This window comes from Corapipo altera, unplaced genomic scaffold, assembly GCF_003945725.1.
Source record: "Corapipo altera isolate COAL_440 unplaced genomic scaffold, ASM394572v1 47, whole genome shotgun sequence".
In the NCBI taxonomy this organism is placed as follows: domain Eukaryota; kingdom Metazoa; phylum Chordata; class Aves; order Passeriformes; family Pipridae; genus Corapipo; species Corapipo altera.
This window is the reverse complement of record NW_020884897.1, coordinates 9826129-9841420: the sequence shown is the minus strand read 5'-3', so window position 1 is coordinate 9841420 and position 15292 is coordinate 9826129. Positions and strand designations below refer to the sequence as shown.

Here is a 15292-nt window from a genome sequence, read left to right as displayed (position 1 = left end):
TTACATATAGCTATGTTTAATGACAAGAAACTTCAAATATTAACAAGAATGGGGAAAATTCTTCTATTTACAAAATTTTAATATCATCAGTATTGAACATTATGCTCACCTGTCTTAACTTCTCAGTATCTGCTTGAGACATATTCATGGTATTCTGTGTATCTGTTACTCCCGTGGTGGGTGCTGGGCCAGGAACTTGTGAAACTTTGGGAAACTGCTGTCCTTGAGAAGTCATGGGAGAATTTCCAGATGCACTGAAGGTGCCCTCAGATCCAGGCCGTGGTTGATCGGCAGCATCATGGGCCAGTTGACCAGTTCCAAAAGATTCTGGTTGAGGTCTTGGAGTCATTGGTGGTTGATCATATGGGTCACGTGCTGGAGCAGCTGGACCATGGCTAAATGAATCTGTTATCGCAGGTCCTGCAGGTCTGGGAGTTTGAGAACATGGATCTGATGGCCTGACGAAAGTGCCCTGCAACCTACTCTGTGGTGTCTGCAGGAAAGGATCTCTGTTTGGTATTAGTCCTGGTCTTGTCATTGCAGGTCTGTTAAAACCCTCAGAAATCCCTGGTCTTGGAGTTGCTGGTTGCTGAGAATAGGGATCATTGAGAACTGGCCTTGGTGTCCCGGGAGGTTGGGCATATGGATCAGAATGTCTCTGATTTGCTGGGGTCTGAGAGAATAAATCTGCCGGTTGAGAAGGTCTCGGTGTTGGTGGTTGCTGCATATATGGATCAACTGTGGTGGGCCGAGGAGTTCCTGGAGGTTGGGCATAAGGATCAGCAACTGGCCGAGGAGTACCTGGAGGCTGGGAATAAGGGTCCTGAGAAGCTGGCCTTGAAATGGGCCCAGACTGAGGGAAAGAATCGCTCTGTTGCCGCGCTATCCGGGGTGGGGGGGCAAAAGGCTCCTTTATTGCAGGGTGGGGAGTCAGGGGAGGCTGGCTGTACGGATCATTAGCCTGATTGTGGGAAAAGTTATCCACTGGCCTCGGTGTCAAAGCGGGCCTTTCGTACGGATCCACAGCAACGCGCCGGGGGGTGGTTGGCATGGACGTGTAGGGATCTTGTGGGGACTGAGGAGGGCGCATAGGAGTTTTAAAAGGTCCAGGGCTCCCATCAGGAGCGGGAGTCGGAGTCAATGGAGGCCGTGCGTAGGCATCAGCAGAGGCTACTCTTTGTCTCTGAAATGTATCAGTTCTAGGAGCCGGTTTAGTAAAGGGATCACTGCTTCCAGCTGCTAAAGGAACCTTCCCTGACTGTTCCAAGGATCTCAGGACCCCCAACGGTTTGGAGAACTGCTCTGATGCCATGACAGGCCTGGGTGTGTCTGGTGGCTTTGCATAGGGATCACTGCTCCCTGGAGATGAAGAACATGAATCCCTGACTGGTGAAGGCCTGCTTCCCGATGGCTCAGCTCCCTGAATGGGCCGGGACACGGATGACTGCGTTGCACAGGTATCTAATGGGGCAATGGTGTTCCTTCTAACAAAGTTCTGGTTAATGGGTGCTGGTCTAGGTGTTCCCACCATTTTAGCATATGGATCCATTGGAGAGGGAGGTCTTGTGTTTGTGGAACCTGGAGAAAACATCTGTTGTGATGATGTCTGAGGAGTCTGAGACTGAGCCAGTGAATCGTGTACTGGGACTCGGGTCAGAGTAGGGGGTGGGGCTTGTGGTTTTAGGAACACATCATCTGAGGATGAGGACGTAGGCGTAGCAGGGAGCTGCTGCTTTGTAAATAGATCCTTATGGAATGTCTGTTGTGCAGGAGACATACTTCCATTGCCAGTCTGTGGCGTTAAGGGGCTCTGGATCCCACTGCTGGGTGTGTCTGAGCCAGACTGGTTCAGAAGCTGCTGTGAACCAAACTGCTGCTGCTGCTGTTGCTGCTGCTGTTGCTGCTGCTGCTGCTCATTTTTCACTTGTTCAAGCTTCTGCGTGGCTTCTATTTTGGCTTGCTGCTTACTCTTTTGCCGCATTTGCTGTTTTAAAATTATGAGGAAAAAAAGTTACACTAGTAAGTTCGGGGCACACAAAATCTTTCTGATGACTGAATCTATAATTTAAAAACTTCAGGACACATCAAAGATGAATTATAAATAACTGCAAATTGCAAATTTTAAATGCAATGGGAGAAGAGGGTCCAGCTATTTGCAAAGTTCAATTACTTTGACATGTGTCTTTTTTGCCTGGGAATAAGCATTTCCCAGGTTGCCAAAAGAACATCACTGCTTTCCAACCTTATATTCTGAAGACAAAGGCTACTGAGAGATGTAGCACTGACTTGAGGCAAATGGGCTTTGAGAGACAGCCAGCCCCATTTGGAGCAGCAGTCTGCAGGATTGGGGTGTATAAAAACTAACTACTGCACTAGCCAGCCATGCAGAGAAAGAACACCCTATTTCCATAATACATAGCATTTAAGAGTCAAAATTTAAAATTTTTGCAAGCAGTTTCTCTTCTAATAACATCTGTTTCCTTCCCCTGCAGAATGGCTGACTTTATACTCTTCTACAAAGAAAGATTCAAACTGATTTTATGACAACAGATTCTGACAGCGCAATAAAAAACTGGAAGAATATAACAAAACACCCTAAATGCAACACACCTGTCTGAATTTCCATTCCTGCTCATGTTCTGATTCCCTCTGCTTTAATGGATCCTTAAAGAGGTCGGAGTCGATGCGTGAGCTGGGATCAATGCTATCCTGTTGCTGCTGCCTTTTCATGGAGTCATTTGACATCTGTACTTTATTGATGCGCAAAGCAGCTCTATTATCTCTGGCTTTTTGCTGGAAAAAGAAAAAAGATGCAGTTAGCCTCATTTTCTTCTGCTAAGTGTGAACACTGCATCTGTTATTCCTACAAAATCTATCACCAAATTATTTGTACAGCCTGTTTTAATCACATGCATCCTCGTAGAAAAGAAATTATAGACTTTAAAAGGAATTCCAAGTGGAAAATACTTCATCTCTACAGAAATTCTGCATCTGACATACATGGAAAGAACCAAGGAGTTATTAGCAGTTAGTAAAGTAATTAGTAAACCTATCAGCAAAGGTTTTCTATACATGAGGGGTGTCTGTTCAGGTACTGTGCTGTGCCAAGAAACTATGAATCCCACCAGTTTACCTTTCAGATCACATATTGGTGTGGTCTGCAGTCTGAAGACATGAGCACAGTAGATGATGTTTGGATCAATAAAGGCCACTAATGTGGAGAACTTCAATGACAAGAAAAATACAGTCTACTCCATTAAATAGCCTCTATAGATCACAGTCTGTTAACAGTTAACAGCATAAACACAGGATATGGGCTTATGGATCAGGAAAAATTGGATGGAAGAACAGTAATTCCTCTTCAATGAGGCATTTTACAGTCATAGTGACACTTAAAAGTATCTAATGGAAGTTTCAAAGGGTCTGTTTTACCACCAATCTAGGATGTGATTCCTTTTCTGAACCAAACCCTCACATCTTCTTTTTTACAAATTTATTTCCAGTTGTCAAGCAGGGATTGCCTAGTGGAGAAGGCTTTAATCCTTTCCCCCCAACAATGAAACAGGGACATGGTTGAGAGCACCAGTGTCACAGCAGCAGAAAAATCAGCATCATTTGTGATGGGACTGTGCACACTAAAGAAAGTAAAAAGCCTACAGTCAAAATTTACTAATGCTTTTCTAAATTTCATTTCAGCCTTTGTTCATCATCCCAGAGTATAAGTCCCTGAGGAGAGGGACCACAGCAGCTTCTTGTGTGCACAGTGCCAGGAGCACCAGCAACAGGTGAATGGTAAGAGTGCAAAGACTGTTCTGAAAGGAATTAACCATGTCTTGCTGTGTAAATACTGGTGTGCATGAGCATGCACTTGCATGTACTCTCCTTCTAAACATGAAGGAAATACTTCTTGCTGCTGCTGTTTGGATATCCATTGTGAGGATAGGACTGCACTTGTTAAGAACAATAAAAAAAAAAGCAGTCAATCATAGAAATAATTGTAAAGTGGTAAATGCCATCCATGTAAGTCGCTTTTATCTTCTAAATACTAGACAGGATGAACAACCAAAATTAACTGCAGCATGGACAAGATGACATAGATGTCCAAAGGTGGTGAAGTTGTAACACTAAATAAAAAGCAGAATAATGATGATGCCTCAGTGATACAAAGACAAAAATAGAGAATTATTCTTTCAAGTGAAAAAGGTTTCAGAAAGACCAAGAACTCCACTTCCCACATTGAATCTAGGGTATGATTTATCCTCTTAAAAGTCGTCAGAGATAAGGGAAATTTTTAAATTTGGACAGCAGGAGATGATGTTGGTACTGCTAAACCCTGAGTCATCAACATGTATAGGAATCAAACTTGATTACTGATGGGCGTGTATCAAAAAAGTGCAGGTAAGGGGAGGCTATGAGACTGAAAACATAACCCTGCATAATCCACAGAAATCTACAAAGTGAGAACGACCATCCAATTGCTGCTGTGAACAAACAAAGAGAAGATGAGAACTAGGATGTGAGAGGAAATTAAAGGAAAGTACACTTGCTAACAATGGTTCAGAAGGTCTAAAACAATCAGTAATACAGGTTCTGAGATTTGGATGTGGACAGGCTTCAACAGAGGCTTCAAGAAAGCGCAAGGGTCACCCTTTGAATGGCAGAAGTTCTGCCAAATGGAATCAATGACCATGTAGCTCCAGATAGCTGCTACAAATACATGTGTTCACTCGACTCAGATGTGAAGGAGGTGAATGATTCTGGAGAGAAAAACAGAGTCCTTCATGCTCCCCAACATGGAACATATGAAAAGAGTTTCCATCACAAAGCAATACAAGAGAGTAAGCAGTGAAGGGGAACAGCAAAGCAAGAAAACAGAGTAGAAGTAAATGAGCAAAGCAGGGATGTGAGCACTGACACCCTTGGAATTGTTAGTTCAGCAGGTGAAAGGCTTCAGCAACTCTAAAGGGGCAAAAAAGAACAGATCAGTGAGAGGGGATGATGAAAGAGAGAGAAATCACATAATCAGTCGTTATCATCCTTCTGAAGAAATTGGTGAGATCCTGTGCAGAGAGAGACAGAGCAAAGAAGACTTGAGGCACAAATCAAATGTAGCCAAGAGGCAGTGGGAACCACAGATGTTCTCCTTTCAGCTGATATCGTTAGACTGCACGATACTAACGTAGTTTATTCCAAGACTGAAAAGCAAAGAATACAGGTAAAGTATTCAAAGTTAAATTACAAATGCATTCTTGGAGTAAGGGAACTTTCATGAAACCTAGAACTTGATTTATTTAAAAAAAAGAAAAAGATGACCATATAAATGAAATGTATATATTCTGGAAGTATGCAGGTGGCAATTTTTCTTACCACATAGGGAGCCCTCTCCTGTGAGCTTGCTTTCCTCCATAGTTTAGCAATCTGCTTCACTCTTGTAGCCCAGTCTGCAACCAAAAAACGTGTTAATACACAAGGCTTTGATAAGCCTATTTTAGATTATTCCAAATCAAGATGCATAAATTGCTGCAAAATATTCAACCTGATTCAGTAAAACCACTCACCTGGGAATTCTTCCTTCAGGTTAGGGAAGTTGATGTTTGTATAGAGAACAGGTGCTACAGTTGCCATTTCGCCCAAAGCTTCTTCTTTCTCCCACTTCAGAGTGCTTCTTTGGGCATTGGACATTGTATCCCCCTCACCTTCCAAAGGCGGAGCAGCTGGTGCCCACGAGCTGTTGGGATCACTCACCATTGGATTGAACGCTGGATTCTTATCCCTGACAAGTCACAAAAGGGGGTTGTTTTATAAAAACAACAAAACTACAAACAATTCTCAATTAGCAAAGTACTTATCCTGTTTGCTGTTTCAAAAGGCTGCAAGAACACAGAAGTTTGGGTGGTGGCCGTCAAAAACTAATAATATCACAGTATCAGTCACAACACCACCCTCCAAGTGTTGCTGTTACTAATACTTTTTTTCAATACTAAGTACACTAAATAGTAAATATTTTTTTTAGTTCCTGTGGTGGTTTGGGCTAGGCCTTCCTTGGTGACCAGTTTGTAACCAAGGAAGGGTCCAGATTTACCCAGTATTCCCTACGATTTTTACATAAGCCAGACTATAAGAAGAAAGGAGGAGAGGCCTTTGCTCTCTTTCCTTCCGGCGGCTTGGAGGTGCAGGTTCCCTGCTGTTGAGTCTGTCCTGTTGGGGAGCGAGGCCTGGTAAGGCCTTGTCGACCTTGGGAGGCGGAGGTTGCCGGTGATTGTCCCGGAGCAACTCTTGGTTGTCCCAAGGAGAGTGGTGGGATATTTTCTTTTCTAACTCTTTAGTTACTAGACCTCGGGCTACTGATTGGGATATATATATATATATATATATATAATTTTGGTTTTGTTCCCTTTCCCTTCCCCCTTCCCTTGTGAAATTGTATATATTTTAAATTGTATATATTTCAATTGTAACATAAGTGTAAATATATTTATATATATCACTTTAGCTGTCTCTCTCGTTTCGGGTTTTCTTAGTTTGTTGTTTTTCTCCCTCTTCTCCCTGAGGTTTTGGGGGGGGGACACTTCTGGTGGTAAGGTTTGGAGACTTGGCAGGGAGCCAGCTTCAAACCATATCAGTTCCCAACTTGACTTACCTGGTATCAGGATAAGGCTGCTGTGTAATGGGAGAGAAGGTGCCCAAACCACCTCCAGCAGCCAAAGCCGTATGAGGGAGATGAGGGTTGGGGCCAATCAGACCATTCATAAGGGGCACTCTTGGAAATGCATTCTCTCCTGGAAAGAAGAAGTTTAAATTACTGTTTTAAAGGGTGACTACTTCTAAGGGAGAAGTGTAAGTTTTCATTGAGAAGACAATGTCTCACCTAATGCAAAACTAATTGCTTTAAAATTTTACAGCAATGTCCTTACATTTTTTAACAGATTTTTAATCAGTTTAAATTACTTCCCCACAAGCTTAAGGGATTCTTTCCTAATGCATCACATCCCTGCAGAGAATTTTTTTATTCTCTAATTTTTTTTTTAAAATGAATTTCCAGAACTTTTGCAGTAGTCCACACTATGACACTACACTTTATATTGAGATATATTCTTAAAAGCTAATGGTCTTCCTGTCTGTTACACCAGATCCAAGCAGCAAGCATGGAGAATGGTTTTCAGTCCTTGCAGGATTATCATTAGCCACCTGAATTAAACATCTCCTCTTCTGAGACTCCTGAGCAGTGTACCAAAGTAAGTCTCATTATCTACTAACTCCCTAATTTGTAACCAATGAAATAGATAACTCTACTCAAATGAGCATTAGCATTTTCTAATTAAATGTCCAGTCTAGCAGTACGAAGCCAGAAAATTTTATTTATTTGATTACAATCTTAGAAATGTGGCACAGGCAGATTCATCCCAGCAGATGGTATTTGCAGATGTTACTACACAGAATTAGCACTGGCTCTGGATCCCTGTCATTTAAGTGAAATTATAACTGTTGCCCCAGTACTTCCTTAAAAGCACAGAAGTAGCTCAGGAATTAGATGCATCTGTAGGATGACACTGTATCATTCTGTCATGCTTTAGGAGACTGTTTCTGATCTACAGGTTACACGTGCTATGCAGCAAGTACACCAAATTTAAGAAAATGTGCTTTATTATAGCTGGTAAACAGAGAGTATACAGCAACTGTGAAGACCTGGAGGGACAGTCAGGCCTCTGCTTTGCACTGTGGGATCACATGTGAGAAGACAGCATTCATTTGATTTGAAGTTGCTGAAACTTGATGCCATCTTCCCAATTACTGCAGCATTTATCTCTCAGAAACATGTGGATCATTACACTGTAACGGAACCAAATTGTAAATCTAAAACTTTGTAATTGTGGCAGTTCCCACAGGGAGGAGTTGAACATTCTTACAGAGCTCAAATGCTGAAGTTATCTCCAAGTACTCAAGTAACTGGGAAACAGGTAATGATATCTATATTATCTTTTGCTTTAAATCACCTCATTATATGCCTTAAACTCTCTCCTTTCTAAGAGTTTTTGAAGTTTTTCCTTTTTATGGAAATTAATCCAACTAGGAAACCAATCACTTTTCCTCTTATGATTAATTCACTGGTGAAATCAATCTTCATATTACTTTTTGTAGTACCAGTGTAACAGAATGGGCACTCTTTACATGAGCTCAGAGGTGATGTCTGATAAGAAAAGGAGTACGTGTGATTATCCTCATACATACTGCTTAAAAAAATGTCTCTACTGGCAATAACAATAAATAAAATCGATTTGCCCCTTGCTTTCAATATCAGAGCAAGAATATGCTGCATCAACTCACGACAATTTTAGTAGTAATGAAGAAAAATAAATTATAATCTCCAAGATACATTTCAAAATTATTTAGCCTTCTCTCTAACAGGACTAGCTAATATGTTAAACTGCATACTTACAGGAAATTAAGACTCAGTAAATTAGTGTTATACAGACTCTTGCCTTACCCTTGAGGAGGTACTCAAAAGTAATTAAAGAGTGAAGTGAGAACACATGCTTTATCACAGACAAATTTCAAAATCACAGAAGCGTCAGCTAAGATAAAAGCATCGATATGTCAGAAAAATCTCGAATATCTGTCCTTATCTATTAGCAATAATTATGTGGATTTTAATCACATACCCCCTTCAGAACAGGTTTAGAGTAACAGTTCACAAATTCACAATGGCAAGTTCCACAGTTTAGCAACAGCAGAAACAAGGTTGTGTCCTACTCCCATGGCAGCATCTAAACAACTCTGCTGAGCAGGCTGCTCTTCATAAAAGTACCAGAGGAACATACCTTGGCTGTGCAGAGACAGCAGCTGGGGTGGAGGTGGGGGCTGTGGCAGAGGAGGCTGTGTGGCTGCTGGACTTAACACAGCTGTGAACAGATCTTCAACATCCTTTCCTCCCAGCTCTGAAAAAAAGTCATGCATGAGTTGCTGGCATTGCTTATGAACTGTGTTTTATAAAAGACAGTGAAGATTGGGATACATACCTGGGATTTTGTACAGTTTACCAAGAATAGCACCTGAACAAAGTAAAGACAACACAGAATAAGTAATCACCAAAAGAACCAATAAAAGTAATTGTGCAGACAAGTCCAAATGGTTATGTTACAATACAGAGATGAGTCACTTGGTGGGGAGGAAAAAAGATTATTTCTACTTAAGTTCTCTAGAAGACCAAGATTAAGGACAAAACAATTACCATCTGTGACCATTTTGTCTAGTTCTGGGCTGAGGATTCCATCCAACTGCTCTTCACTCAGCGGCCTTGAGTTCTGGTTGACATTTGGCTGAGGCAGAGAAGAAGGATCATCAGAGATGGGACCAATATCCAATCCAGCTGAAGGAAGAAAGAATATTAAATTAGACATGAATAGTGAAATTTATTGGTATAGAGTAATGAGAATAAACCCTTCTTTTACCCCCTAGAGCTGAGCTATCAACTAAACCAGGACTTCCTAAGATATGAATGGTAAGGCAAAACAAAACCTTCATTAGAAAAAGTAAAGAAAACTAAGCACTATTTACCTCCAGTTTATTGCATTGTTTGAGGAATGTTAATTGAATATAATGCAACTGGAAGAATGGGAAATAAGACTACTGAGTTTAGGTACAGCATGGTTTTGAGTGTATTGCTTTCAGTACGTAGTTCCACTATAACTGTTTTTCACATTTTAAAAACAATCACACCAATATTAAAGATGGTTCATCCTCGTGTACCTTAAGGGGCACTCCAAATGTTCTTCATTTCAAATATTACGTTAAATATCTACTGAAATGCTCTGAAATTTAGCCAGTATAAAACAAGTTGTAGAAGTTTTTATTTCAAAAAACAACTCCTGAATATTATGGGATACCTCAAAGTGATTTGTTGGTACTAAGAAAACATAACTTACTACATAAGCTTCCTAACATCCTTTACAAGTCAATAAATCTCCCAAATGAGAAAAACTTGGGAGGGGAAAAAAAAAAAGAACTACCTCCTTCAGTACTTAAAATGTATTTCTGTAATAGATACCAAATAAACTCAAATTTAAAATAATGAAACATGCCATTCTATGTATTGTCAACCTGTGTTTCACATAAGGTGATGAACCATTACCCAGTGGAGGCAAAAGAATTGATGCTGGCTGCTTTATTCATGCTTTAATATACTCATATTGACAAAAATGCTTTTAATTCACAAAATATACCACTATGATAAAATCTACGCACTACTATAGGAAGTAATATCAACAGTGGCAGCAAGGAAATGCATGGGTTTGTATCATGGAACACAGAAACTCAGGAAGGTTTTTAAAAGCTGTAAGCAAAACTCTTGAAGGCAGAGTGCAGAGTTTGAAGGTCGTGTTAGACTCGAACACCACAGAGTGGAAAATGAAAGCATGAATTAGTGACACAGTAAAGGAGAAAGGAGTACTAGTTTCTACACATGCAGTTCTTTCAGCTAAAACCACTAGGAAAGAGGGCTACTGCTAACCATGGATCATCCATTGTTTAGATTCTTACCAAATGGGGAGGGTGAGTTCTCAACCTGGAAAGTGCATAAATCAAGACCTACAGGACCCAAACCAGATAAAATGGATGATTACAACACGAAAACAAAAAAAAAGTAAAGAAAAAGCTGCATGCTGAAAAAAGCTACGCAGGTATGAGAGACAACAGCAGCTACATTTTATTCTCTCTTAAGCAGCAAAGCAAAGAGCCAAGTAAAACAAAATGTTGACAAGGTTGGGGATCTTTTTTTTGGCAGGACACAACAAAATCATTCCAAACCAAGGTATTCTTAAGATATGAAAATTATATCTGAAATGACCTAGAGCTTAACCTATGGATACAGTAAAACAAATACATCTATGATAAAGAGGAGGAAAAAAAAAGAAAGCAAATACTGGAGAGACCTTCTAAATGTACCTACCTGAATGATCTCCAGACTTTACCAAGTCATCAGAAAGTATTCCAAGAATATCATCATCAGTATTTAAGACCTCAGACAGATCTGCTAAAGGGTCGTCGGTGCTACCTGTGTGAGATGCAACAAAGAAAATTAACCAGTTGTGGCATTTCTGCACGACCCTGGTGATGCACCTGAGCTTGAGCTGGAAACCCAAACCCAGGCTTACCAGGCTGCAAGGGCCTGTCAGAGACTGAAAAGGTCAACGTTTACACATTCTGTGTCTGCCATGAGGTACAAGGCATTCTGGAAGTATATAATAACTCACAACTTCTTTTGAGTGTGGGGGCTTCCCTCCCCCAGCCCCAACGGACCAAGAACACCACTTCAACTAACAGACATGGAAGCTGCAACTACCAAGTTTTATCGCTGGACCCCGTGGGCTGTGACTCTTTCTACCTTCATCCTTTCTTTCCCTTTCTCTCCCTTATGCATTTCCTTAAGTGTTATCCTTATGCTCTGATGATTGCTATATTGCTGTAGATGACAGGTATAGATGACAATACCAAAAATGGCAACTTACCTTTTTACACCTTTGAAACAAAACTGTTCTAAAATAAACCCTACATATATATGTTTACAAACATCGATTATTCAGTGTTGTTTTCACTCTAATCCACCCCAAGGGATTTATTAATAAGAACTTGGGTTACTCTCCACTTTCTGGGGTGGGTCACAACACCCTACCTCATGTGAAGCCACCTTCACATGCTTACATTTGTTAGTATTTTTAAAAGTGATGATGTAACCAGTCATGTTCAAGAAAGACTGGATGACTTTAGAGGAAGAAAAAATCCCAAGACCTACTGAGAAGTTGCAACCTCTAAGACACAAAGGCTTATGAATGTAAAAGCCAACAAATAGGTTTTATAAAGGACACAGTTCACAGTAAATCAACAAAGAAACTTTTTTTTAAAGGTAAATCAGTTACTTCTTTTACAACCAGTCTCTTTCTTAAGACAGAAGCAACTAGTTACTGCAACCTGATCTAAGAGTAAGAGGCAAGAATAAATAAATAGAAATTGAAGATGCTATTTTTAAGATCAGAAGAAATCCTGAAGAAGTGAGAACAGCCAGAGCAAGAAATGTTGTGTTTGTTTGCCATGTAGGAAAAACTGGCCCAGTCTAGCAATAAACTCTTTAATATTAAATAATAAATTCTGGATAAGACTATCTTCTTGACCTCCAGTTCTTTAGAGAGCAATTACTCTGCATGGTCCATCTGGTTTTATTAACTAGTTGTTTAAGACTATTACAGATGTGCAACATTTGCAAAAATTGTTTGACAAATAAATGAAAGACGAGAAAAATATTTTTCAGAAAAACTGCAGACTATCATGACTACGTGATCAATCATTGCCAGACCAAGGAAACATGATGAGATGGTAAATACACATATAACTAAACAAAAAAAGGGGATTAAAACAAATCATAAAATGTACAATGTGGAAAACAAATATATGGCCAGGTTGAAGAGAGACCAGAAAGTCAACACACACATTTCACACATACACAGATGCCCTTCCCACTGTTACAATCTAACTGCCCCAGGAAAGTACATAGCTTAATTCAGAGCCTGCTGCCAAGGATTTACTTGTATCATGAGGCTACTTTCCAAGCTGCTAAATTTAACAATGAATTAGAAACTCCTTCTGCTGTTTTTCAGAGACAACCCTCTTCCCTTCTTCCACTACGAAGCCAAAATGAAAATTATTCCTCTTCACTTTACTATTCCTATTCTTCACTTTTATCCACTTTTATCCTTTGCAATGCAGACAAGATGATTCAATCCTAATTAAATAATTTTTTTTGCCGCTCAGTGAGGTGGATCAATGTGCCAGTGCAGACCAATCTATCTAAATGTACATACAGAATACAGCTCCTGTTGATATCAGTAAAACTATTAAAAAGTGTCTCAAAACCACATCACTTTGCAGGCATAGTTATTTTTTGTACCTGATTGAAAGTACTGTTAAATGTACGATTTTAAACAGAACCTAGTTGCTGGGGTTTTGGTGAGTTGGTTGGACTTTTTCTTTATGTTAGGCTTGTTTAGGTTTTCTTTAGATATTTGTTTTCCTTCTGGCAATTTGGTCCAATTATGTAAATAACTAACTAACACCAGGCACCAGAAGGTGATGTAATAACTTCAGCTGGAGGTAGGTAAAGGATTGACTTTAACCCTTTAACTTTCCTCAATTTCTACTTGAAGGCAGGTGAGTATCAGGGCCCCTATGAAGGAAGCATCAAGACTGTATTAAAAACCTTTAATTCTTCTGTACTATTTTATGTTATGCTGCTTTTCTCCACAGCCTTTAGTCATGTGCTTGGGAACAATCCCTAAATACTCAACTTCTCATTTGAACACAAATATATAAGTAGCTGAAAAGAGCTCAGGTGGAAAGACATAACAGAGCAGTTTACCCCCCCATGGCTACAAACTGGCCATGAATAAATTCAGGCTTCAAATTAGAGGGCCTCTAACTATTAAGGCAATCAGATTCTGTAATGGACTTCTGATGAGATGAGTAGGCTGGAAAAAAGCAATCTGCTTTCAAAATGGACCTTGTTAAATCTATAAAAAGGCAGAGTGTTGGTGACAGCAGAGGGCCAGAGTCTATGAGATCCACAAGTCTCACATAAGACATCTAATCTAAAGCATATTTGTACATTTTTTTCTTCTATTTTTAGGTTGTTTTAATTCCATGTGTGCTAAACATTATCTTGGAAACAACGAAATCACTTGAGTCAGCTGCTTCAGATCAGAATCAATAGCTGGTTGACATCTGCTGCCAAACAAATAGCTCAATACTGCTCATTAATTTGACTCTTTCAGAATGGAGATGAAAGCAGAGACAAAGCAAAAAGGAAAACAATTTGCTTGTAATGCTGGATCTCTAAGAGAGCACAGTTCTACTGCTATCTTGTGATCCTGGTCCCTCCAAAGCATTTACTCTTGTTTATTTATTAAGTTCTACAATAACAAAAATGCCTCTCCCAAGGCAGCAGCCACCCTAAGATGCTTTATCAGGCATCTTAGGCATTTCATATCAGGTATTTATCAGTAATGTATCCAGCTATAAAATGTCCCAGCAGCACTTGAATCAGCTGCAGAGATCCAGACAACTCCTCTCCTTTTGTCTGGGAAGAATTTCTTTAGCCTTCTCTGGAGACCCCACTTGAACAAATGACTTTTTCAGCATCCACAGAAAAAAATACAGTGAATTTGAGCTATTTCAAGATAAAGGGAAGTTCACATTGCCAGAGCCTTCACAGAACACACCTCACCAAGTGGCCTCTTTTTCATCAGGGACACGCAAGCCAAGAAACTCAAGAGAGATGCAGACAGTCCTCAGAATGCAACAGATCCTAATCAACACCTTCAACTTCACCCATGAAGAACAGCCAAGGAGACCCTGGAGATCTGGTGCTTTTGTTCTCAGTGAGCAAACCTTTGCCCTCTGCTCCAGCACTGCCTTGGAAATGATTTTAAGGGTTGGTGCCATGCAGGATACAGCGCACAGTGTGCCACACGTTAGAAAACCACAGGAAAGGTGGGTCTTGTAACTGAGAACACAAACAGCAACCTCTTTGCCAGACAGAAATCAGGGCTGGGAGCCTAAAACTCACTTCAGCCACAGTCGCTAGAAAATAACAATAAACAAAGGACTCCAAAACCCCTCTTCTGGCCAGCTCTGCCAATCCCCATCACTACTGCAGGCTTGGCTACTGGAAAACAGCAAAAGCTTCAGCTGCCATTAACCAAGCTGTAAGATTAAATAAATCACAGAATGTGTCCCTGGAATGCTCTGTCAGCTCGTGAGTAGACTGATCACTGCACCTAATCCTGGGATTACACAAGTGGAGTCTCCAGGAGAAGAATGTTTTCCTTCTGGAAAAGACCTATGCAATTAAAGAAGGACTCTCAGGAGTCAGCAATCCTTGTGAGAAATGGCACTGTAGGAAAACAGCATAGTCAGTGACAACACAGTCCTACAGCCTCCCAGTGCAGTGAACAAAGCAGTTCATGCTGTTCCTGCTCCACAGCCAGGTCTGGGTGGAAACAATGAAAACATCACAGGTGCCCTGGGACACTGTTCTCATCTCCAGCTCTGCAATTCCAGAAGGGAGCTCAGCAATCAGACAATTTACCAGGGTCTCCACCACCACACAAAATGAATCTGTCTCTCACAAGTGTGGATACTACTGTGGAAATAACTGTGTGCCACAAAGTCACAGGGAAAGAGTTAAGAAAAATTGCCCTGGAACTGATCAATACTGGCAGATGACTTCACCCACTGGTGCTCCCAC

General features: G+C 40.5%; 1 protein-coding gene across 1 annotated transcript in view; it reads right to left on the bottom strand.

The window, feature by feature from the left end:
• The window catches only part of KMT2C (lysine methyltransferase 2C), a 194642-nt gene that overhangs the window by 30482 nt on the left and 148868 nt on the right, over positions 1–15292 (bottom strand). The window contains 9 exon segments of the mRNA XM_027648467.1: positions 110–1984; positions 2611–2793; positions 5368–5441; positions 5559–5773; positions 6641–6779; positions 8820–8936; positions 9018–9050; positions 9230–9367; positions 10946–11050. Coding sequence (XP_027504268.1) covers positions 110–1984; positions 2611–2793; positions 5368–5441; positions 5559–5773; positions 6641–6779; positions 8820–8936; positions 9018–9050; positions 9230–9367; positions 10946–11050 — 2879 coding nt within the window.